At 47.5% G+C, this 22,780-nt stretch overlaps 1 protein-coding gene across 1 annotated transcript in view; it reads left to right on the forward strand.

Moving 5' to 3' along the window:
* The window catches only part of GTF2A1L (general transcription factor IIA subunit 1 like), a 185,966-nt gene that overhangs the window by 11,176 nt on the left and 152,010 nt on the right, over positions 1 to 22,780 (forward strand). Inside the window, exons 2-3 of the mRNA XM_030195835.1 lie at positions 8,941 to 9,042; positions 16,910 to 17,027. Of these exons, the coding sequence (XP_030051695.1) occupies positions 8,941 to 9,042; positions 16,910 to 17,027 (220 nt within the window). The remainder of the gene's footprint in view (positions 1 to 8,940; positions 9,043 to 16,909; positions 17,028 to 22,780) is intronic.

The raw sequence follows: 22,780 nt of genomic DNA on the forward strand, positions 1-22,780 counted from the left end.
ACCAAATCAAACCAATTATGAAAACTGTGTCAATCTGTAATTCAAACAGTCCTTGCTTTAAATCCTCGACTCAATTTTGCTGGTGCATATTATTGGATAGTCATTTGATCGCACGAATCAGCTGAGTTTCATTATATCTTCTTCAGGAGGAGGCCGCTGCCTTTGGCCTTTTAGTCCTTTTGGGACTATCCATAACCCAGGAATTTTCAGTTCATCCTCTCTCTTCTCGCCTTGGCAGCTCCTTCTTCAGTGGCTGTTAGCCCTGCTAGAGTGTTTCCAGCCATACCTTTTCCTAATAAAAATCAACAAATGAAAAAGAAAAATTGATGATGGTATATATAAACCAGAGTAGTAGGTATATAAGAATAAAGATTCATAGATACCTTGAATTTGTGTTGAGTTAAAATTTAATACCTAGAAGTGAACATAAGAATATAACAGCCATACTTGGTAATGGTCCATCTAGCTCAGAATCCTGTTTCCAATAGTGGCCAATCAGGTCACAGGTACCTGGCAGAAACCCAAATAGTATCAACAATCCATGCTACCAATCCCAGGGCAAGCAGTGGCTTCCCCATGTCTGTCTCATCTGAAACGTATCCACACTCTTACAGACGTCTGAATGAGAGTGTGGATATGTTTCAGATGGAGCGTCATTGACAGAAATGTCGAGTGAAGATTTGATTTCACCAGCCATGTAAAATTGAGAACGTTGTGGCACGACCTCAACTCTACTTTTATCAACTAGACAGAGTGATTTATTGGATTTACAACGTGGCTGAACCAAATCAAGTGTATCAACTGGATATTGGATAAATATACTAAAAGGACGGCAAGTTTAATGATTGAAGCATCAATAGTGACCTTTATATAGACAGATAAAGAGAGTTAATCATTAGGTGCGGACTTTTAAGATCATCATTGACAATAATATATAGTGTGATATATGTTCGCTATCTTTGTTCAGTTGATTTATGAAATATGAAGTTTCAAAGTTAACCCCTTCTGAAAGTATGTATGGTAAGATTTGGTGTGTAATAAATGTGATAACAATTATTAATGATTATATTGTTACATGTAAAACAAGAGTAATAGATTTAATCTACTAATGGTCCTCTATGATAGTTGTTAGATATGAGTGACTAATTTAAGGAAGATTTAACCCTTTTAGTAGTAGTAGTAAAGAAGCTTTTAAATAGAGCGCGAGTCGTGCTCCACTGCTTATGCGCAAGTGCGGGACCAACAGTCTTTTTCTTGTTTTTCTTTTTCTTGTGGTGAGGAGAGGATGCATTTTTTTCCTTCTCTCCTCACAGCTTTGTTCGGTTCTTTAACAATGTTTCCTTGTCATCTAGACCAGACCAGACTAGACTAATGGGTTGTGTCTGTCTACCAGCAGATGGAGACAGAGAAAATAGTTCCAAGTAAACTGCCCCTTAAGGGTATTGTGAAGCCTGGAATGTTTAGTATTTTCTCCGTGTCCTAGCGGATGGTGGACGGATCGTGCAGCTGTTCTGGACTTCTGGCTGGTAGCTCCTGTCCCAGATTCTTCTGGTGACAGTGGAGCCAGGGGTGTGCTGGTAGCCGTGTTGGGGCTAGTTTTAGATGTTACTCAATGGTCCTGAGTTCCTCATCTGCCAGCTAGGGTGATATCCAGTGACCCTGGTTCCCTCCTCTCCCCTACCTCCCCTGGCTGTCTTTCTAGCAGGGTGATGGTTGATTGTGGCATGGAGTAACTTGTCTCCCCTGTGGGGGTTCTTCTCTTCTGTGGTGATAGTTATATCTGAATTTCTGCTGCTGAGGTAACCTTTATTTATTCCTGTCACTAGTGAAGAAGGTTGTTTAAAAAAAAAAAAAAAAGAAGAAGAAGAAACTTTGTTTTTCCTTCTGTCTCTTGCCTGTTACCTGATGTATTTTTAGTTCCTTCTTCTTGGGGCTCCTTTGTTTTTGGTGGGCTCTGTCCTTGCATTTGGTTTCACTTCTCTGCTCTCTTTGTTTTGGCAAGCCATTTTGTTCCCTCATGGTGTCTTTGCTCTTTCCCGCCTTCGGCAATGTATTTTAGGGGGCCACTTGCGAAGTTTCTTTGAATTTCGCTGGCTGGCGTCTGATTCTGATCTTGGATCCTTCCAAGCTGGTATCAGTTGCTATGATTTTTTTTTTTGTGGGACATGGCTTGTGTTTAGATCTCAAAACTCAGTTGTTTTTCTCCTCGTCACGGTCCTAGACGGCGGCTGGTTCAGAGGCCAGCCCTGTTGCTGGAACTTGTACCTTTGCGGTTCAAGGTCTTAGTCTAACGTTTCTAAAGTCTCTCACTGACTCCGTTTGGCTGCAGGCTCGGTCTTTTCCACCCAGGGCTATTTTTTTCTTTCCTGTCAGCCTTATGCGGCTGTTGGTCGGTTCTTTTTCAAACCGTCCGATCTCTGCTGCTTCAGGCATCTTGCTTGAGACGTCCCTGCTATTTGATTCTTGTTTTGGCAGCAGATTTTCCTTCCTTTCTTAGGGAGGTTCTGGTTCTCTCATCCCAACGGATTCCTCCTGTCTGCTCTGTTTTGTCTGAAGGGTACTTTCTTTCTGGCGGGGGTCCTAGTTGCCCTTGGTGTGCAACTGCTAGCTTATATCCCTCTTCTGAGTACCCTTGGTAGTGCCAATCTTGCCAGTCTTTTGCTTGGACTCAGTTCAGTTTCTCTTTATGGGAATGTGCCTTTTTAGGACTAGTTTGTCACAGCTCTTCCTTGCTTTCAGGTGGGAATTTTAGCCTGACACAGGCGGATTTTGCCTTTTCTAGTTTCAGGTGCTTCTCTCCTGGCACCTTTGGCACTCCTTCCTTTTTCTGTAAGGGGTTCAGTTCTTCCCTGCTGAGCAGATCTATTGCTGTGCATCTGGATTATCGCCTCTTAGCTCTGCGCTTTTCTCTACTTTTCTGCAGGGAAGTGGCTCTGTTCCAGGTCTGGAGTTTGACTCTCCCTTAGCTGGTTTTTCCTCGGTTTGCAGTTAGTGGCCAGCTTCCTCTTTGCTCCTGGCCTGGCGAAAGTTGTTTCTTTCTCACTGCCTTATGGCTGCATTTTTGCTCCCTATGGTCTGAGGATTCCAGATCTGTGGTGCTTACCTCCCTCTTGGCGGGAGTTCTTTCTCTACGTTGACCGCTGCTCAGTTTCGGTTGCCTAGGAGATCGGTCATTGTGGCTCAGAGACCACTTGGGGGCCGAGAGTGTCTTTTGGTGCACTGGGCCTTCTTGCAGTTTTAGTCCCTCTTGGCCAGGGGAGTGCCGCGCCAGGTCTGCATTTCCACAAGCTGTGTTCCTTTCTTGTTGGCCTCTGCGTGCCTCAGAGACAGGAGTTGCCTTCTGGAGATCTCCTGGTGGGGGGGAGGACCCTCAAGTAAATCTTTACTCCCCCTGGCAGAATTCCAGGCAAGAAAAACTCTGGCTACTAAATAAGTATTAGACATAATACATGTTTATTCAAATTGTCAAAGAAGCCAATCAGTAATTATTGAAATAGTAACAAATAAATTCCCAATACAGTATAATATGTAGCAAATAAAAACAGAGTTTTCCCTGGGAGCTGTCACTATGTCCACCTGCTAGTGGACACACTGAGGCTCTCCATCTTCCGTTCTGTTTCCTCTTAAATACTTTTTCTTCCTTTCTTCATTATCTTAATTATAATTACCCTTCCTACCTAATGAATATGCATCTTTCCAGAATATTCTGTTTCATGTTAAGGTAAATCCAATTCCAGCATGTTCCATCAAATTCTATCATTTATTCCCTTAAATTGACAGGGCCTCTCGTGCACATAAGCATAAGTTTTCATTAGGTAATGGGTATGTTACTGCCCCCACCTTTTTGCTAATGCTATAGTTTTACCCACACCCACTTCTCCTTCTAATTGTTTATCTGGATACAGCAGATGTCCTTAGTCATAGGCAGTGCTTTTTTTGTGCTGGTACGGTGTACCTGCACCTTTTTTGTGAGGTCTGGCTCACCTGCCCGCTCCCTTCCGTTCGTGCACCTGTGCTCCCCCCTCAGCTCCCCGACTTTTCTTGAAATCTTTAATTTACCCAAAGTCGCAGCAAACCAGCAGTAAAAACAGCTGGGTGGCAGGCTTGCCTCCTCGTTGCTTCCATTCCCGTTCAGCGCGTCCCGCCCTCGCGGAAAGGAAATTGCATCAGAAGAAGGCAGGACGTGCTGAGAGGGAAGGGAAGCGACGAGGAGGCAAACCTGCCTGCCAGCTGTTTTTACTGCTGTGACTTTGGGTAAATTAAAGATTTCAAGGGAAAGTCGGGGAGCTGCGGGGGGGGGGGGGGTTGGGTTTCAACGAATTGCTGGACATGGAGGGGACAGAGGGCAGGGGAGAGAGGAGAATTGCTGGATGGGGAGGGCAGGGGAGAAAGGAGAATCGCTGGACATGGATTTGAGGGGAAGGCAGGGAAGAGAGAATTGCTGGACATGGATAGGAGGGGAGGGCAGAGGAGAGAGGAGACATGCTGGACATGGATGGGAGGAGAGGGAAGGGGAGAGAGGAGAATTGCTGGTCATGGATGGGAGGGAAGGGAAGGGGAGAGAGGAGAATTGCTGGTCATGGATGAAAGGGGAGGACTGGAGGCAGAGGAGAATCGCTGGACATGGATGAAAGGGGAGGGCAGGGGAGAGAGATTCGCTGGACATGGATGGCAGGGGAGGACAGGGGGCAGGGGAGAATCGCTGGACATGGATGGAAGGGGAGGGAAGGGAAAGGGGAAATGGGACTTGATGTACTGCCTTTCTGAGGTTTTTGCAACTACATTCAAAGCGGTTTACATATATTCAGGTACTTATTTTGTACCAGGGGCAATGGAGGGTTAAGTGACTTGCCCAGAGTCACAGGGAGCTGCAGTGGGAATCAAACTCAGTTCCCCAGGGTCAAAGTCCACTGCACTAACCACTAGGCTACTCCTAGAGAATTGCTGGATATGGATGGGAGGAGAGGGCGGGGGAGAGAGGAGAATCGTTGGACATGGATGGGAGGAGAGGGCAGGGGAGAGAGGAGAATCGTTAGACATGGGAGGTGAGGGCAGGGGAGAGAGGAGACATGCTGGACATGGATGGAGGGGAGGAAAGACAGGAAGGAGATGCACATGGATGGGAGGGGAGGGCAGGGGAGAGAGGAGAAATGCTGGAAATGGATGGAGAGGAGAGCAGGATATAGAGGAGAATTGCTGGACATGGATGGAGGGGTTGGCGGGGAGAGAGTAGAGCTGGACTTGGATGGAGGAGAGGGGAGAGAGAATTATTACTTTATATGGATACAGAGGAGGGAAGAGAGGAGAAATGCTGGACATGGATGGAGGGGAGGAGAGAGGAGAAGTGCTGGACATGGATGGAGGGGAGGAAAGAAAAAAGAAGATGCACATGGATGGAGATAAGGGAAAGGGAAGAGAGGAGAAAAACTGCACATGGATGGAAAAAATAGGCAAAAGCTGGATCCAAGTTATACCTACTCCAGTCAATTCCAGGGAGGAGGACCCAGCTCTATGATATACACCTCCTGGCAGCACCTTTTTCTCTAGCTGTTCCCCGGGGCTCCATCTATGCATTGTGCTTGTTGAGCGCGTTTCCACTGTTCCATGTTGGGCACGGCTCTACAGTTCCAGGTTTGCTTTAGCTCCATCGCTGTACGTTGAGGACAGCTCTATCATGGCATGTTGAGTGAAGTTCCTTCACTGCATATTCTGCAACCTTTCATCTCTGCATGTTGAACGCAGCTCCATTGTTGCAAGTTGAGTGTAGTTCTTTCTATGCAGGTCTCAGTGTTGGGCGCAGTCCTGTGTCTGCGTGTAGAACATGGCTCTGTCTGCCTGTGGAACGCGGCTCATTGTGTGTGACATGCAGCTCTCTCTCTGATTATGGAATGCAGCTCCCTGTCTGTGTGCGGAGCATAGCTCCACCGCTTGTTGAGTGCAGCTCCATCTCTGTGTGTTTAGCACAACTCTTCTCTGCAGATTGGACGCAGTTCCAGGGTGGTATGTGGAGCACAGCTCTGTGACTGCAGGTGCTGCACAGCTTCATGTCTGCGTAGGAAGCATTACTCCTTGTTGGCGTGTGAAGCGCAGCTCCTTGTTTGCGTTTTATACACAGTTCCATCACTACCACAGCTTCAGTTCTTCAGGTACCTCTAACACCCAGCTCTTTCAGTGGGGCACTGCTCATCCTCTGACTGTAACTCTCAGCTTCTTCTCTGCTTGTTCAGTGCATTTCTATCTTTGCCTGCTTGTTCAGTGCATTTCTATATTTGCCAGAGGTGTGCAACTCCTTCTCTGCCTGTGGTGCGTTGCTCAGTTTGTGTGCTTTGAGTTCAAATTTGTTTGTTCTCATTGAGCATGGATCCCACTCTGCCTGATGAGCGCAGCTTCATTTCTGTCCCTTGAGCACAGTTCAGTCTTCAGCTGTGGAGCATACTTTCACCTTTGCCTGTTGGGCACAGTTTCATCTTGTCGGTCAACCCCAGCTCTTTTCTGCGGGTTGGATACAGTAACTTCTTGGCAGCTGTGGCATACCACAGTTCAGATTGCTAGAAAAGGCTGCCTTGTTTCCTGTTAGCTACCATTCTTGTGGCACCTTTTCTTGACGTAGCCTCTTGGTGGCTGACAAGAAGCTTCTCCATTGCTGGAGTTTGAATTCGTCTCCTGGTGGCTCCAGATTGGCCGTGGCACCCTTGGTATGCGGATTTAGTGTGGCTTCTGGTGGAACCACCCTTTCGACTCTCGAATCTTCCCGGTTTCCTCCTTCAGGGACCCATTCAGATAGAGGATCCCTGCCGTTTTGGTCTTATGGCCTGGCTCTTGAGTGGGCACACTTGAGGAAGAAGGGCTATTCTGAGGTGATTATTACGACCCTGTTGCAGGCTCACAAGCGGTCTAACTTGACGGCATATGCTCGGGTTTAGCACTTTTTTTGTGGCATGGTGTGAGGCTCGCGCTTGGTCCCCTCTTCAGACTTTGGTGCCACAGCTGTTGGCTTTTTTGCAGGATTGTTACAGAAAGGACTGGCTTACAATTCCCTTCGAGTTCAGGTAGCGGCTCTAGCTTGTTTTTGTGGTAGAGTGTCTGGTTCCTCCCTGGCTGCACATCTTGATGTGGTGCATTTTTTGCGTGGGGATTCTTCACCTGTGCCCTCCTTTGCGTTGTCCCTGGCCATCCTGGAACCTTAACTTAGTTCTCAGGGAATTGCAGGGCCCGCCCTTTGAGCCTTTGTACAAGGTTTCAGAGTAAGATCTCGCCTTAAAAGTGGTGTTTCTAGTGGCGATGGCTTCAGCTTGGAGGGTCTCTGAAATTCAGGCTCTTTCCTGTCATTATCCCTTTTTTGCAATTTTTGGAGGTGGAAGTGACTTTGTGGCCCGCGCCTTCCTTTTTGCCGAAGTTTGTCTCGGCCTTTCACCTTAACCTCTCTCCCTGCTTTTTGGGAGGAGGACTATCCTTTGGATTTCCACAAGCGTCGTTACTTGGATGTGCATTGGGTTCTTCTGCGCCATTTGTGGATGTCTTAACCATTTTTGCTGAACTGATCATCTGTTTGGGCTTTTCAGGGTCTTGATGCGGACAGGTGGCCTCTAAGCTGACTCGCCCGATGGATTCGGGAGGCGATTGCCTCTGCTTACTTATTGTCTGGTCAGTTGGCTCCTGCTCCTTTGTGAGCCCATTCTACTAGGGCGCTTTCGACTTCTTGGGCAGAAACTTCCATTCTGTCCCTGGAGGACATCTGTCAGGTGGCTACTTGGTCTTCGTTACACTCTTTCTTGAAGCATTACAGGGTAGATTTGGCAGCCAGATCAGAATCTTCCTTTGGGGCGGCGGTCTTGGCTCAGGGGGCGACTGGTTCCCTATCTGAGACTGTTGTGTTACATCCCACCAGTTCATGGATTCATCTGCTTCCTGTGCTAGGGAAGGAAAAATTGTCTTGTTAATTTTCTTTCCTTTAGCTGCAGCAGATGAATCCAGGATCCCTCCCTGACTTTCCTTCGCATCTTCCCCTTTCAGCTGTGTTTGATGTTTTTCATTCTGTCTAGATTCCTTTGGATTTATGCAAGATGTGTGTTGACTACAATTTTCCCAGATGTTCTAATTTCATTCTGTGGACTCTTATTCTGGTCCAGCTTTTGTGTTCTTACTTGTTGTTATTGAGGAAGGTTTCTTCTGGTTTAATGCCAGGGTTTTGCTGTGTGATAAGACTTATACTAACCTATGAAGGGTTGGTAGCCCACTATATCTCTCTGTTATTATCTCTGTCTCCACCTGCTGGTAGACAGATACAGCCCACCAGTTCCTAGATTCATCAGGTAAGACATAATTTTTCCTTCTGTATGTGAAGGGTGGACGCTGGAATTGTGGAGGTAGCTGCATCTGTCCATAGGTTTCCTATATATAACCATTGCTGATGGAAACTGGGAGGAGGGGGAGTCTAGAAAATATTGGGGAGAAGTCAATTTTGAATTGGTTGTAGGATGGTATGTATTGAAAGAACTGCAAATGGTTTTGAGTCTCTTCTCCCTCGGTCCAAATCATAAAAATGCCATCAATATACCAGTATTATTTTAGGGGTTTAGTCTGATATTCAAAAATGTCTCTTCCGGTTCTGCCATGAAGAGGTTTAGCTATTTATTTCGCTTTGGGCCTGATAAGATTTTTCCATAAACAGAATGAGACAAAGCGCTTTAGAAGGATAAGGTCTTTGGTTTATTTCTTTTGAGAGAGCATTGTACCTGCAGTTACTTTTCTGTGGTTCTCTCCCCATGAACTGAGGCAGTGATTAAGAAAATAGAACTGTGCCTGATTACTACTCTTTCAATGGTTACAAGGACTCGCTTACTAAAGAATGCTTTGTTAGATTTTTCCCTCATCAAGTCAGTTTATAGTCTTAACATTTAGATATTCCAGCAAACTTTAAAACATTGTATTTTTCTACAGCCTAAGCTCTACAGATCTATCATTGAAGATGTAATTGATGCTGTAAGTGATCTTTTTGTAGAAGAAGGTGTAGATGAACAGGTGCTGAAAGACTTGAAGCAGGTAAATAGGTATTTTAAAAATTTTTACCTTCTAAAACAAACTAAACTATATTTCTTCCATTCAAACTTGACAAATAATGTAGGTAGTGGGTTCTGTCCCACTTGGATCCTAGCAATGCAGAATATGTGATACTGCCATGGAAAACTCTACAAAGTTTCAGCTTATTCAAAGTACTGCTTTCAAAATCATGGGCAGCAAAACATTATACTGGTTACTGATTAAGAGGGATGTTTATTAAACTTTGGTAGAGTAATGCATTTTACCACACAAAATTTACAAGTACTGCAGGTTAGTAATATCTGCAGTAAATTTTATATATATATATATGTTTTTTATAACTTGTTCTGGCTGCAGTAATGCAAAAATGTCAGGGCTTACAATGTCAGAGGCATGGCTACGTCAGTAGCTCACTTGAGGTCAGTCTCCATTGAAGAAATTTGTAGTGCTGCGACGTGGTCTTCAGTCAACACATTCACATCACACTATTGTCTTGAGCAGGATACTCGACGCGACAGTTGGTTTGTGCAGACAGTGTTGTAGAATATGTTTGGAGTCTAAAATCCAACTCTACCCTCCTAGTCCAGGCTGCATTGTCATTCAGATTGTATGTAGTTTCAGGTTAATCTGTGTTATGTCCTCACTATTGCGAGGCCCAATTTACCAATGAATGTTGTTTTTGATGCGCTAGGGATTCCTCACTTATGAGAATACATAAGCCTGCTTGTCCTTGGAGAAAGCGAAGATATCTGTAGCAGGTATTCTCCGAGGACAGCAAGCTTTATATTTTCACAGTCCCTCCCACTTCCCCTTGGAGTTGTCTCCTTTTTGTATTTTTAAAATTTTTTGCTGTAGCTTTAAACTGAGGAGACCGCATCTGCACAGTGGATGGGAAGGCACGTGCTCATGTGAGGGCAACGCAGGTCAGCATCACCTGCTGTCCTTGGAGAATACAGGTGTCTCTGCATGGTGAGTACATCAGATAGTTTATCAAATGTAAATATAAGAAAAACAATGAATATGCTTATTTGAGTAATAATTGGCCTTATCTGGGGTTACGTGAAATTTTCAATCCCTAAAATGGGGTCACTTTGGGGAAAAGGTTTTGGAAGCACTCAATTATCTGATTCCGTATGTTGTCTGATTTTTACAGTTTCAGAAACATCTCAAGACTTGTTTTTTAAGCTTTTGGAATGGTATCTGTCCGTGCAATTTCTCTAAATGAGTTAGTTTTGCATATACCAGGCTGAATTGTTCTCACAACTGGGTCGACAATCCGCGTCGGCCTGGGAATCAGCATGAACATAGCAAAAGATGAGTTTGCCAGAGCCTTCTGGCATGCTTGTGCGGACTGACTTCTTGCCTGTTGTGCAACTGCACGAGGAGTCTTGATGACGGGGCGTTGAGCGAAGGCTAAGAAGCACCGTCATCGTTCTCCTTCCATTTGCGGTACTGAGAGCTCCAGGGAGCCGAGGTATTCGGCACCCGAGAAGCGTCGGCGCCGGGAGGACCGCTCACCCTCTATACAGGAGGTGCAGATATGTCGGTCTTCTGGCAGCTTGGTACCGGCTCTGAAGCCCCCTCAGATTCTGCCACCGTCTCCTGCACCGGCCCCGCAGCCTTTTCCGATGGAGGCTCTTGACGAGCGCATCAGGGCCCTTCTTCCAGAGCTTCTGGAGGGATTGCTGCGCCAGTCTGCTTCGGTGCCAGGGGTGCTTGCGCTTTCTGCATCAACTGTGGAAGCGGCATCTGGGCCTTCGCCTGTGGTGAGGTCCCCGTCCTTGGTGCTGCTTGCGGCATCGGCGTCAGCTGCCACCCGAGTCTATTCTTCCACGATGCCGCTTTGCCGCAGTTCAGGCAGGGGTCGACTTCTTGACATCCCCCTGAAGGTCGTTGTTCCTCGATGTCGAGACAGGCTCGGGTTGCTCTTGGAGATCTTTTGTCCGATACCGATGATGAGTGCTCGTGGGAAGAAGAGGAAGATCCCAGATATTTTTCTGAAGAAGAGTCCAATGGGGTCCCCTCTGATCCTACTCCGCCAGTTGAAAGAAGGATGTCTCCCCCTGAGAGTCTTTCTTTTTCCTCCTTTGTTCGGGAAATGTCAAAGGATATTCCCTTCCCTATGGAGGTTGTGGATGAGCCCAGGGCCGAGATGCTCGAGGTCTTGGACTATCCTTCTCCAGCCACAGAGGTTGCAACGACCCCCTTGCATAACACACTTAGGGAAGTTCTTATGCGAAACTGGTCGTTCCCTCTATCTAATCCAGTGGTCCCCAAAAAAGCTGAATCCCAGTACAGAGTCCATGGAGAGCCAGTAATGGTGAAGGCCCAACTACCTCACGATTCCATGGTGGTGGACTCTGCTCTCAGAAGAGCCAAGAAAACTAGAGACTATGCCTCGGCACCCACAGGCAGAGAGTCTAGGACCTTGGATTCTTTCGGGAGAAAGATGTATCAGGCCGCTATGCTCGCAGCCAAGATCCAAACATACCAGCTCTACACGAGCATCCACTTGTGGAACTCAGTGAGGCAACGGTCTAGTTTGGTTGAAGCACTTCCTCCGGAGCTTGCCGAACCTTTTCATCAGGTGGTCAGACAGCAGAAGGTGTGTTGTAAATTTCTGGCCAGGGGTACTTACAACAATTTTGATGTAGCATCTCGAGTAGCTGCTCAAGGTATAGTAATGCGCAGACTCTCATGGCTGCGTGCTTCTGACCTGGATCATAAGACCCAGCAGCGAATGGCGGATGTTCCTTGCCGGGGGGATAACTTTTTTTGAGAAGAGGTAGAGGACTTGGTTGATCAGATCAAAAAGCACCATGATGCTATGGATTCTCTCTCCCGCCGGGCGTCTTCTACCACCTCCTCATCTAGGAGGTTTTTTGGAGGGAAGAGGAGTGCTTCCTATTCCTACAATAGGCGTAGGTACACTCCTGCTTCTCGGCAGTCTGTCCAGGCTCAGTCCCAGCACGCTCATTCCCGTCAACGGCGTGCGCCTAAAGCCCCTGCGGCTCCACAGCAAAAGCAAGGGACGGGCTTTTGACTGGCTCCAGTGCAGCCATAGCCTCAGAAAAAGTGTCTGTGCCGGACGACTTGCCGGTCGGAGGGAGGTTAATATTTTTTCACCAAAGGTGGCCTCTTATAACCTCCGACAGGTGGGTCCTTCAAATAGTCTGGTTAGGATACACTCTCACTCTGGAATCTATGCCTCCAAATTGTCCACCGGGGGCTCAGTCCTTCAGCTCCCAGCACAAGCAGGTACTTGCAGAGGAACTCTCCGCCCTTCTCGAGGCCAATGCGGTCGAACCCGTTCCACCAGGGGAAGAAGGGCTGGGATTCTATTCCCGGTACTTCCTTGTGCAAAAGAAAACAGGGGGGATGCGTCCCATCCTAGACCTAGTCCGAGAACAGTTCAAGATGGTTTCCCTGGGCACCCTTCTTCCCATGATTCAAGAAAACGATTGGCTATGCTCTCTGGACTTGAAGGATGCTGATACACACATCTCTGTACTCCCAGCTCACAGGAAGTATCTTCGATTTTGGTTGGGAACTCTGCACTTTTAGTGCTGTGTACTGCCCTTTGGCCTCGCGTCTGCACCCAGGGTCTTCACAAAGTGCCTGGCAGTTGTCGCAGCATCGCTACATAGACTGGGAGTGTATGTCTTCCCTTATCTCGATGATTGGCTGGTGAAGAGCACCTCGGAGGCAGGCGCTCTACGGTCCATGCGGATGACTATTCGAGTGCTGGAGCTACTGGGGTTCATAATCAGTTATCCCAAGTCCCACTTTGTTCCTGTTCAGAAATTGGAGTTCATTGGAGCTCTGTTGGACACACGGACGTCTCGAGCTTATCTATCCTAGGCAAGGGCAGACAATCTCCTAGCCCTAGTGTGCTTGGCTCGAGCGTCTCAACAGATCACAGCTTGGCAGATGTTGAGACTTTTAGGGCACATGGCTTCCACAGTTCTTGTGACTCCCATGGCACGCCTACCTATGAGATCAGCTCAATGGACCCTAGCTTCCCAGTGGTGCCAGGCCACAGGGGATCTACAGGATGTGATCCATCTCTCCACCGACTTTTGCAGTTCCCTTCAGTGGTGGACCATTCGATCCAATTTGACCTTGGGACATCCATTCCAAATTCCTCGGCCACAAAAAGTGCTGACGATGGGTGCATCCTTCCTGGGGTGGGGAGCTCATGTAGATGGACTTCACACTCAAGGAGCGTGGTCCTTTCAGGAAAAGGATCTTCAGATCAACTTCCTGGAATTACGAGCGATCTGGAATGCTCTCAAGGCTTTCAGAGATCGGCTGTCCAACCAAATCATTCTAATTCAGACAGACAATCAGGTTGCTATGTATTACAAGAACAAGCAGGGGGGCACTGGATCTCGCCCTCTGTGTCAGGAAGCTGTCCGGATGTGGCTTTGGGCGCACCATCACGGCATGTTTCTCCAGGCCACGTATCTGGCAGGCGTAAACAACAGTCTGGCCAACAGGTTGAGCAGGATAATGCAACCTCACGAGTGGTCAGTGAACATGGACGTTGTCCGCAAGATCTTCCGAGAGTGGGGCACCCCCTCGGTGGATCTTTTTGCCACTCAGATCAATCACAAAGTCCCTCAATTCTGTTCCAGATTTCAGTCCCATGACAGACTAGCGTCAGATGCCTTTCTCCTGCATTGGGGAACAGGCCTTCTGTATGCGTATCCTCCCATACCTCTAGTAGGGAAGACGTTGCTGAAACTCAAGCAAGACTGTGGAGCCATGATTCTGATTGCGCCCTTTTGGCCCCGTCAGATCTGGTTCATTCCTCTTCTGGAGCTGTCCTCCAAAGAATCGTGGAGATTGGAGTGTTTTCTGACCCTCATCACCCAGAACGAGGGGTCTCTTCTACATCCCAACCTCCAGTCTCTGGCTCTCACGGCCTGGATGTTGAGAGCTTAGAAATTGCCTCCTTGGGTCTTTCTGAAGGTGTTTCCCGAGTCTTGCTTGCTTCCAGGAAAGATTCCACAAAAAGGTATTATTCTTTCAAATGGAGGAGGTTTGCCGTGTGGTGTGACAGCAAGGCCCTAGATCCTTTTTTGTTCTACACGGACCCTGCTTGAATACCTTCTACACTTGTCAGAGTCTGGTCTCAAGACCAACTCCGTAAGGGTTCACCTTAGTGCGATTAGTGCTTATCATCAACGTGTAGAGGGTAAGCCTATCTCTGGACAGCCTTTAGTACTTTGCTTTATGAGAGGTTTGCTTTTGTCAAAGCCCCCTGTCAAACCTCCACCAGACCAGTGTCATGGGATCTCAACGTCGTTCTCACCCAGCTGATGAAAGCTCCTTTTGAGCCACTGAATTCCTGCCATCTGAAGTACTTGACCTGGAAGGTCATTTTCTTGGTGGCTGTTACTTCAGCTCATAGAGTCAGTGAGCTCCAAGCCCTGGTAGTGCATGCACTTTATATCAAGTTTCATCATAACAGAGTAGTCCTCCGCACTCACCCTTAGTTCTTGCCGAAGGTGATGTTGGGAGTTCCATCTGAACCAGTCAGTTGTCTTGTCAACATTCTTTCCCCCATCCTCATACCCGCCCTGGTGAAGACAAGTTGCACACCTTGGACTATAAGAGAGAATTGGCCTTTTACGTGGAGCGGACAAAGCTCTATAGACAGTCCGCCCAGTTGTTTGTTTCTTTTGATCCCAACAGGAGGGGAGTCGCCATCGGCAAACGCACAATCTCTAATTGGCTAGTGGATTGCATATCCTTTACTTATGCCCAGGCTGAGCTGACTCTAGAGGGCCATGTCACTGCTCATAATGTCAGAGCCATGGCTGCGTCAGTGGCTCACTTGAAGTCAGCTTCTATTGAAGAGATTTGCAAGGCTGCAACGTGGTCATCAGTCCACACATTCACATCTCACTACTGCCTTCAGCAGGATACCTGACGCGACAGTCGGTTTGGGCAGTCGGGGCTGCAGAATCTGTTCGGGGTTTAGAATCCAACTCCACCCTCCTAAGCCCATTTATGTTCTGTTCCAGGCTGCACTCTCACTTAATTGCCTTTCTTTTCAGCTCAATCTGTGTTATGTCCTTGCCGTTGCGAGGCCCAGTTGACCAATGTTCATTGTTTTGAGTGAGCCTGGGTGCTAGGGATACCCCAATCGTGAGAACAAGCAGCCTGCTTGTCCTTGGAGAAAGTGTAGATACATAACTGTAGCAGGTATTCTCCGAGGACAGCAGGCTGATTGTTCTCACAAACCCACCCTCCTCCCCTTTTGGAGTTGTTCTATTCTCTGTTTTGCTTTTTATTAAACTGAGGAGGGCACGTTCGCGCCGCGGCAGGAAGCCATTTGCGCATGCGCGGTTCGCTCTGCCCTCATGCCGGTGCGTTCTAGAAGTTTTTTTGTTCTCTTAGGGATTTGCCGGTCTCCTGGGCCGTAGCGGACAACGACCCAATCATGAGAACAATCAGCCTGCTGTCCTTGGAGAATACCTGCTACAGGTATGTATCTACATTTTGAACAAGCTGCAGTCTTTGAAGCCATTTTTGGATATTTGACATAATGAATTTTAGTAATTGAGCCTTCTAGTAATGGTCATATTGACTACTTTAATCAAAATTGCAAGATGAAAAGTTTTCAGTTGAGTAATCATTCTTAGTTGATAGAAACAAGGATTGGTCTGAAGATAATTTATTCACTTGTTTAGAACCCTTATTTTATCATCTTCACTTTAATATTCCCTTATCTCTTGTTTGTCCTGTTTGTCTGTCCTAATTAGATTGTAAGTTCTGTCGAGCAGGGATTGTCTGTTCATGTTCAAGTGTACAGCGCTGAGTACGTCTAGTAGCGCTTTAGAAATAAGTAGTAGTAAGTAGTAATTTAACAATTCATTGCTGTAAACTTGCGCACATAATTTTGTACTTACCGACACATTCTGTATATTGCGTGTTCTATTCCATGCTGAAACCCACGCATATTCTATAAGAATGCACATAACTTGAGTGGTTTAACAAGCCAATCAGCATTTTTAGCAGGACTTAAAAAGTAATAATGAGCACTAATTGGCAATAATTAGAATTTACATACATAACTTGCTAAGTGTATTCTGTAATACACAGCGGCTAAATTCTAATAAGTGGAGCCACAAAGGGTTATGAGAGTGGGAATGAGCATTTCGTGGATGTTCCAAAATTTTCGTTTATTGTTATGGAATATGCCCCTCTGTGCCTAAATCTACGTGCCAGCATTTATGCCACATTTCCCTTGGTGTAAATGGTTGCACGTAGTACTAAGCACTGGGATATCAACTAAGTGTATTTCATATATATATACTTACCTAAATCTAGGCGCTGGTTATAGAATACGCTTACGCGGAAATTTATTGCGTGTGGATTTTTCAGTTGCTATATGTAGAATCTAGCCCTTAATGCACAAAGTTGTGTGAGCATGTTATAGAAATAGTGTTACATGTATAACTTAATTTTTGTTAATTGGAACTAATTGGCACTAATTTGCTGTTATACATCTAACTGCCCTTAGTATTCTACCATGGGGCAGGTCAGGGGTGTTCCGTGCACTTACACAGATTCTAGAATGGTAGCAGTTATGTGCCTAAGTACCAATACTGAACTGGAGGAAGTGCTCATCCCTAAAATTAAGTGCATAACTGTGGACTTGTACTACTAATCTATAATGACAGGTGTGTAATTTCAAATATAGAATTTGTGCTTAGTGTGGATCATCCCAGTGCCTAATGTTAGGTAACTTTTGAAAATTACCTCCGTAATCATTGTCTCATTATAAATTTGAATTGAGCTACTCTGCAGAATAGGTGTGGTAGAAGAATATGATGCTTGGACACTTGCTGTTTTTCAGCTTTGGGAATCCAAAATAATGCAGTCAAAAGCAACAGAAGGCTTCTTCAGAGAAAACAGTTCAGCTCAATTTGTTCTGCAGTTACAGCCGAATTTACACCAAACGCTCCAGACAGCAGGTTGTAATATATTGTTTGTGTACTCTGAAATTATTACCTTTTAGTGTGGTTTATTTTTACTTTCCTTACCATCAAGGCTGTATTACATAGTAACATAGTAACATAGTAGATGACGGCAGAAAAAGACCTGCATGGTCCATCCAGTCTGCCCAAGACAAACTCATATGTGTATACCTTACCTTGAATTTGTACCTGTCCTTTTCAGGGCACAGACCATATAAGTTTGCCCAGCAGTATTTCCCGCCTCCCAACCACCACCCCCTCTTCCCCCCAACTGCTCCGCCACCCAATTTCAGCTAAGCTTCTGAGGATCCATTCCTTCTGCACAGGATTCCTCTATGCATGTTTGAACTCCGTTACCGTTTTCATCTCCACCACCTCCCGCGGGAGGGCATTCCAAGCGTCCACCACCCTCTCCGTGAAAAAAATACTTCCTGATATCTTTCCTGAGTCTGCCCCCCTTCAATCTCATTTCATGTCCTCTCTTTGTACCGCCTTCCCATCTCCGGAAAAGATTCGTTTGCGGATTAATACCTTTCAAATATTTGAACGTCTGTATCATATCACCCCTGTTCCTCCTTTCCTCCAGGGTGTACATGTTCAGGTCAGCAAGCCTCTCTTCATACGTCTTGGAACGTAAATCCCATACCATCCTCGTAGCTTTTCTTTGCACCGCTTCCATTTTTTTAACATCCTTCGCAAGATACGGCCTCCAAAACTGAACACAATACTCCAGGTGGGGCCTCACCAACATCTTATACAGGGGCATTAAAACCTCCTTTCTTGTCCTTAAAAATCGTCCTGAAGAAATTGCAGAGTCATGGAATCGGAGGTAGGGTATTATTATGGATTAAGAACTGGTTGAAAGATAGGAAGCAGAGAGTAGGATTGCGTGGCCAGTATTCTCAGTGGAGGAGGGTAGTTAGTGGGGTCCCGCAGGGGTCTGTGCTGGGTCCGTTGCTTTTTAATGTATTTATAAATGACCTAGAGATGGAAATAACTAGTGAGGTAATTAAATTCGCCGATGACACAAAATTATTCAGGGTCGTCAAGTCGCAGGAGGAATGTGAACGATTACAGGAGGACCTTGCGAGACTGGGAGAATGGGCGTGCAAGTGGCAGATGAAGTTCAATGTTGACAAGTGCAAAGTGATGCATGTGGGTAAGAGGAACCCGAATTATAGCTACGTCTTGCAAGGTTCCGCGTTAGGAGTTACGGATCAAGAAAGGGATCTGGGTGTCGTCGTCGATGATACGCTGAAACCTTCTGCTCAGTGTGCTGCTGCGGCTAGGAAAACGAATAGAATGTTGGGTGTTATTAGGAAGGGTATGGAGTCCAGGTGTGCGGATGTTATAATGCCGTTGTATCGCTCCATGGTGCGACCGCACCTGGAGTATTGTGTTCAGTACTGGTCTCCGTATCTCAAAAAAGATATAGTAGAATTGGAAAAGGTACAGCAAAGGGCGACGAAAATGATAGTGGGGATGGGACGACTTTCCTACGAAGAGAGGCTGAGAAGGCTAGGGCTTTTCAGCTTGGAGAAGAGACGGCTGAGGGGAGATATGATAGAAGTGTATAAAATAATGAGTGGAATGGATCGGGTGGATGTGAAGCGACTGTTCACGCTATCCAAAAATACTAGGACTAGAGGGCATGAGTTGAAGCTACAGTGTGGTAAATTTAAAACGAATCGGAGAAAATTTTTCTTCACCCAACATGTAATTAGACTCTGGAATTCGTTGCCGGAGAATGTGGTACGGGCGGTTAGCTTGACGGAGTTTAAAAAGGGGTTAGATAGATTCCTAAAGGACAAGTCCATAGACCGCTATTAAATGGAAAAATTCCGCATTTTTAGGTATAACTTGTCTGGAATGTTTTTACGTTTGGGGAGCGTGCCAGGTGCCCTTGACCTGGATTGGCCACTGTCGGTGACAGGATGCTGGGCTAGATGGACCTTTGGTCTTTCCCAGTATGGCACTACTTATGTACTTATGTACTTATATTATTCTTCTACCAGCAGAAGGAGATAGAAAAAGTGATCGTTTCCATGGCGTCCCACAGATCAATCCAGAGACTTGTGGGTTGTGTCCCTCTACCAGCAGGTGGAGATAGAACCTCTGAGGTTTGCTATATGTGGATCTGTGCAGCCAGCTGAACCTCAGTATTCTGTCTAGCAGGTGGAGGGACATCTCTGTGCAGCTCTGTTTTGAGCTGGCTACTGGAGTCCTTTGGGCCAAGTTAGCACAGACAGGGGTTGAGTGGCTGTTTGCAGCTTGTGGTGTACACCTGGTGGTGCCAGGTCCCTCCCTGTCTCCCCCTACCTTTCCTCCGTCGCCCAGGGCTGTTGGCCTGATTGGGTGTTTCCTTTCTCTCCTGACTAAAAAAAAAAAAAAAGTAATAGACTTTATTTTTCTTTAATCATACAGAGAAACTAGATGTTTTGCTAAGTCAGTTTTGCGCAGGCGTTTGTGGAGCATGTCAGTACCTTCTGAGGCGGCTGAGTGCTGCTCCCGGTGTGGGGGCTGGAGAGCAGCATCGGGGGAGTATGAGTCCTGCCGCCATCAGCCCACAGCGGGTGTTCAGCGCGACGGGAGTTCCCCTCAGGCGTCCGGTGAGTCGGAAGTGCAGGGGATAGTTTCAGGGATTTCTTCGGGGCAGTTAATGCAGCGTGCGTTGGCGGGTGCTATTTTTTCCTCTCAGGTGCGACCCGCTCCGCACATGGCGATTGATAGACAAGAGGCGCAGCGCGCTTCTGTGGCACAGGCTCCGATGGAGGGAAGCGATGTAAAGGGAGCAAGGGAGTCCATTGCAGTTCCTTTTTCTTCGGATTTTGTTTTATTAATGCACAATGCGTTTCTTTTGAAGAAGTCAGGAGCTTCTCTTCAGGCAGCCCCGTCTCTTCCTCAGCAAACTTTGGTTGCTGCAGCCTCTCAGTCTTTCCTGCCAAAATGTCCCAGGGTGGAGATTTTGGATCCCAAGGAGCTATCTGACACAGATGGCCCGGTTTTGTCTCCGGGCTCTCCCTCAGAATCTTTGGATTTGGCAGATGAGGTCACCCTCCCCTCTTAGGAGGGGGATGATCTGACGGCTGCCCGCCTTTTTTGCAGGGAAGAGCTTCCCTCCCTGATTGTTAGGGCTTTTGAGGTTTTGGCCATTTCCCCCCTGAATTGTCAGGGGGAACAGGTCCGGTGCCCTTTATTATGTTTGGCACCAAATGCCCACCTCGTTCATGTGCATGAGGCTATGAAGATCCCTATTTCGGCACAGTAGGATACGCCGGACAGTGGGCTTAAGGTTGCTTAGAGCTGTGCCACATCTTTATCTGCTACCCGTTCCTGACAGACTTGCTGTAGGTCCCTACGGTGGATTCCTTAATCACAGCAGTCACTAAGAAAACCACTCTCCCTGTGGAGGGTGGCATACGGCGCTCAAGGACCCTCAGGATCGTAAGTTGGAGACTTGCTTGAAGCTGTCCTTTGAAGTAGCGGCCCTTTCTCTACAGGCCTCAGTTTGTGGCTCCTATGCGGCGTGGGCATGTTTAAGGTGGGTACAGAAAGCATCCTCTCCGAAAGATCTCGTGGCTGTTTTGCCGGCCTTGGAGTCCAGTTTAGCCTTCCTTGTGGATCTTCTTTATGATCTTTTGAGGGCTTTGGTGAAGGAGTTTCCCTAGCGGTCACCGTGCATCGCTGGATGTGGTTGAGGCATTGGGCTGCAGACGTGCCTCTAAGTCACTTTTAGCAAGGCTTCCTTTTAGGGGAAAGCTTTTATTTGGGACAGACTTAGAACAGATTGTGAAAGACCTCGGTGACTCTAAGGGCCAGCGCTTCCCGGAGGACAGGTCCAAGTTTGTACGACCGGTGGGACCTAGACTTAAGTTTAGGGATACACTGCGGGGCCTCTTTTCAGAGAGCAAGGTCTTCTCAGAGGCCTCAGCCCTTTCGAGGTGACAGGCGGGCCTTCCTTTCCGGTAACAGAAACCAGCCTGCAGCCAGGTCCACCCAGTGATGGTGCCCTGGTCCATATCCAGCTGGTTATTGGGGGCAGACTGTCCCTTTTCCTGGTGGAGTGGACCAGGGTAACATCCGACGAATGGGTCTTGGAGGTTATCAGTTCGACACACCCTCCTCAACTTACAATGGCTGGGTTCCGTCCAGCCCGTACCCCCAGCAAAAAGAGGGTGTGGTTGATACTCCATTTATTTTGTGGTGCCAAAAAAGGGTGGTTCTTGGTGACCCATCTTAGATCTCAAGTGCGTCAACAGGTCCTTACGTGTTCAGCTTTTCCGTATGGAAACCCTCTGATCGCTGATCGCAGCGGTACAGCCAGGGGAGCTTTTGACCTCTCGATCTCAAAGAGGCCTATTTACACATTCCAATCTGGCCTCCCCACAGGCGCTTTCTTCGCTTTGCAGTGCTCGGTCATCATTTTCAATTCAAAGCAATGCCCTTTGGCCTAGCCACAGTGCCTCGGACCGTTTCCAAGGTCCTGGTAGTAGTGGTGGCCTATCTCAGGAAGGAAGGGATTCAGGTCCATCCCTATCTAGACGACTGGCTTGTGCGGGTGTCTTCTTTCGAGGAGAGTCAGCAGGCAACCGACAAAGTGGTCGGATTGCTTCAGTCGCTTGGTTGGGTGATCTATTTCCCAACGTGCAGCCTAACGCCTTCCCAAACCCTGGAATACTTGGGGGTGTGCTTCGATACCCGAACAGGGATAGTTTCGCTTCCTTCAGCTCGAGCACAGCGGTTACAGGCTCAATTTTGAGCGCTGTTTCAAACTCCGAACCCACGGGCTTGGGACTGTGTACAAGTTCTAGGTTCCATGGCCTCCACCTTGGACGTGGTAAAGTGGGCCATAGCTCACATGCGCCCCCCTCCAGTGGCACCTTCTGAGCCATTGGTCTCCGCTCTCGGAGGATTACGAGGTTTGGGTGCCATGTTTGGCCCGTCTTCACACAATCATGCACTGGTGTCAGGCATTCAAAAGAATCTGGTGTCAGGCATTCCTCTGGCAACCGCAACCTCGGACTAGAAGATAGTGACCATGGATGCGCCACTGTCTGGCTGGGGGGCTCATTGCCTGCAACAGATGGCCCAGGACGCATTTGGAGTTCGACGGAGGTGTCATGGTCCATCAATGGAGTTACGGGCGATTCATCTTACCCTTTGGGAGTTTGTCTCTTCTCCGCGGTTGCCCAGTTCGAGTTCTTTCGGACAATGCGACGGCGGTCGCCTATGTAAACCGTCAGGGGGGAACCACGAGTGCATCCCTAGTGCGCGAGGCGGATCTGATCTGCTGTTGGGCAGAGACTCATCTCTTTCTTGACAGCGGCTAATATAGCGGGGTCACAGAATGTGCAAGCGGACTTTCTCCGTTGCCACCAGTTGGAGCCGGGGGAGTGGACGCTCTCCCCTCTGGCCTTTGATCAGATAACTGCCCATTTTGGGATGCCAGAGATGGACTTAATGGCCACCGCATTCAATATGAAGGTTAGCCGTTTCTTCAGCAGGGGACGAGAGCTGGGCTCAGAAGGCATTGATGCCCTTCTTCAACCTTGTCCCAGGGGCCTGCTCTATGCCTTCCCCTGTGGCCAATGTTGGGCAGGTTACTGACTCGCTTTGCCAGTCATCCCGGTTGAGTGATCCTAGTGGCCACGGATTGTCCCAGACGAGCCTGGCACGCAGATGTGAACAGGCTTCTGTTCGATCGTCCTTTTGTGATACCGGCGCAGGATGGTTTTCTGCTGCAGTGGCCA

Source organism: Microcaecilia unicolor, chromosome 3 (genome assembly GCF_901765095.1).
Source record: "Microcaecilia unicolor chromosome 3, aMicUni1.1, whole genome shotgun sequence".
Lineage (NCBI taxonomy): Eukaryota > Metazoa > Chordata > Amphibia > Gymnophiona > Siphonopidae > Microcaecilia > Microcaecilia unicolor.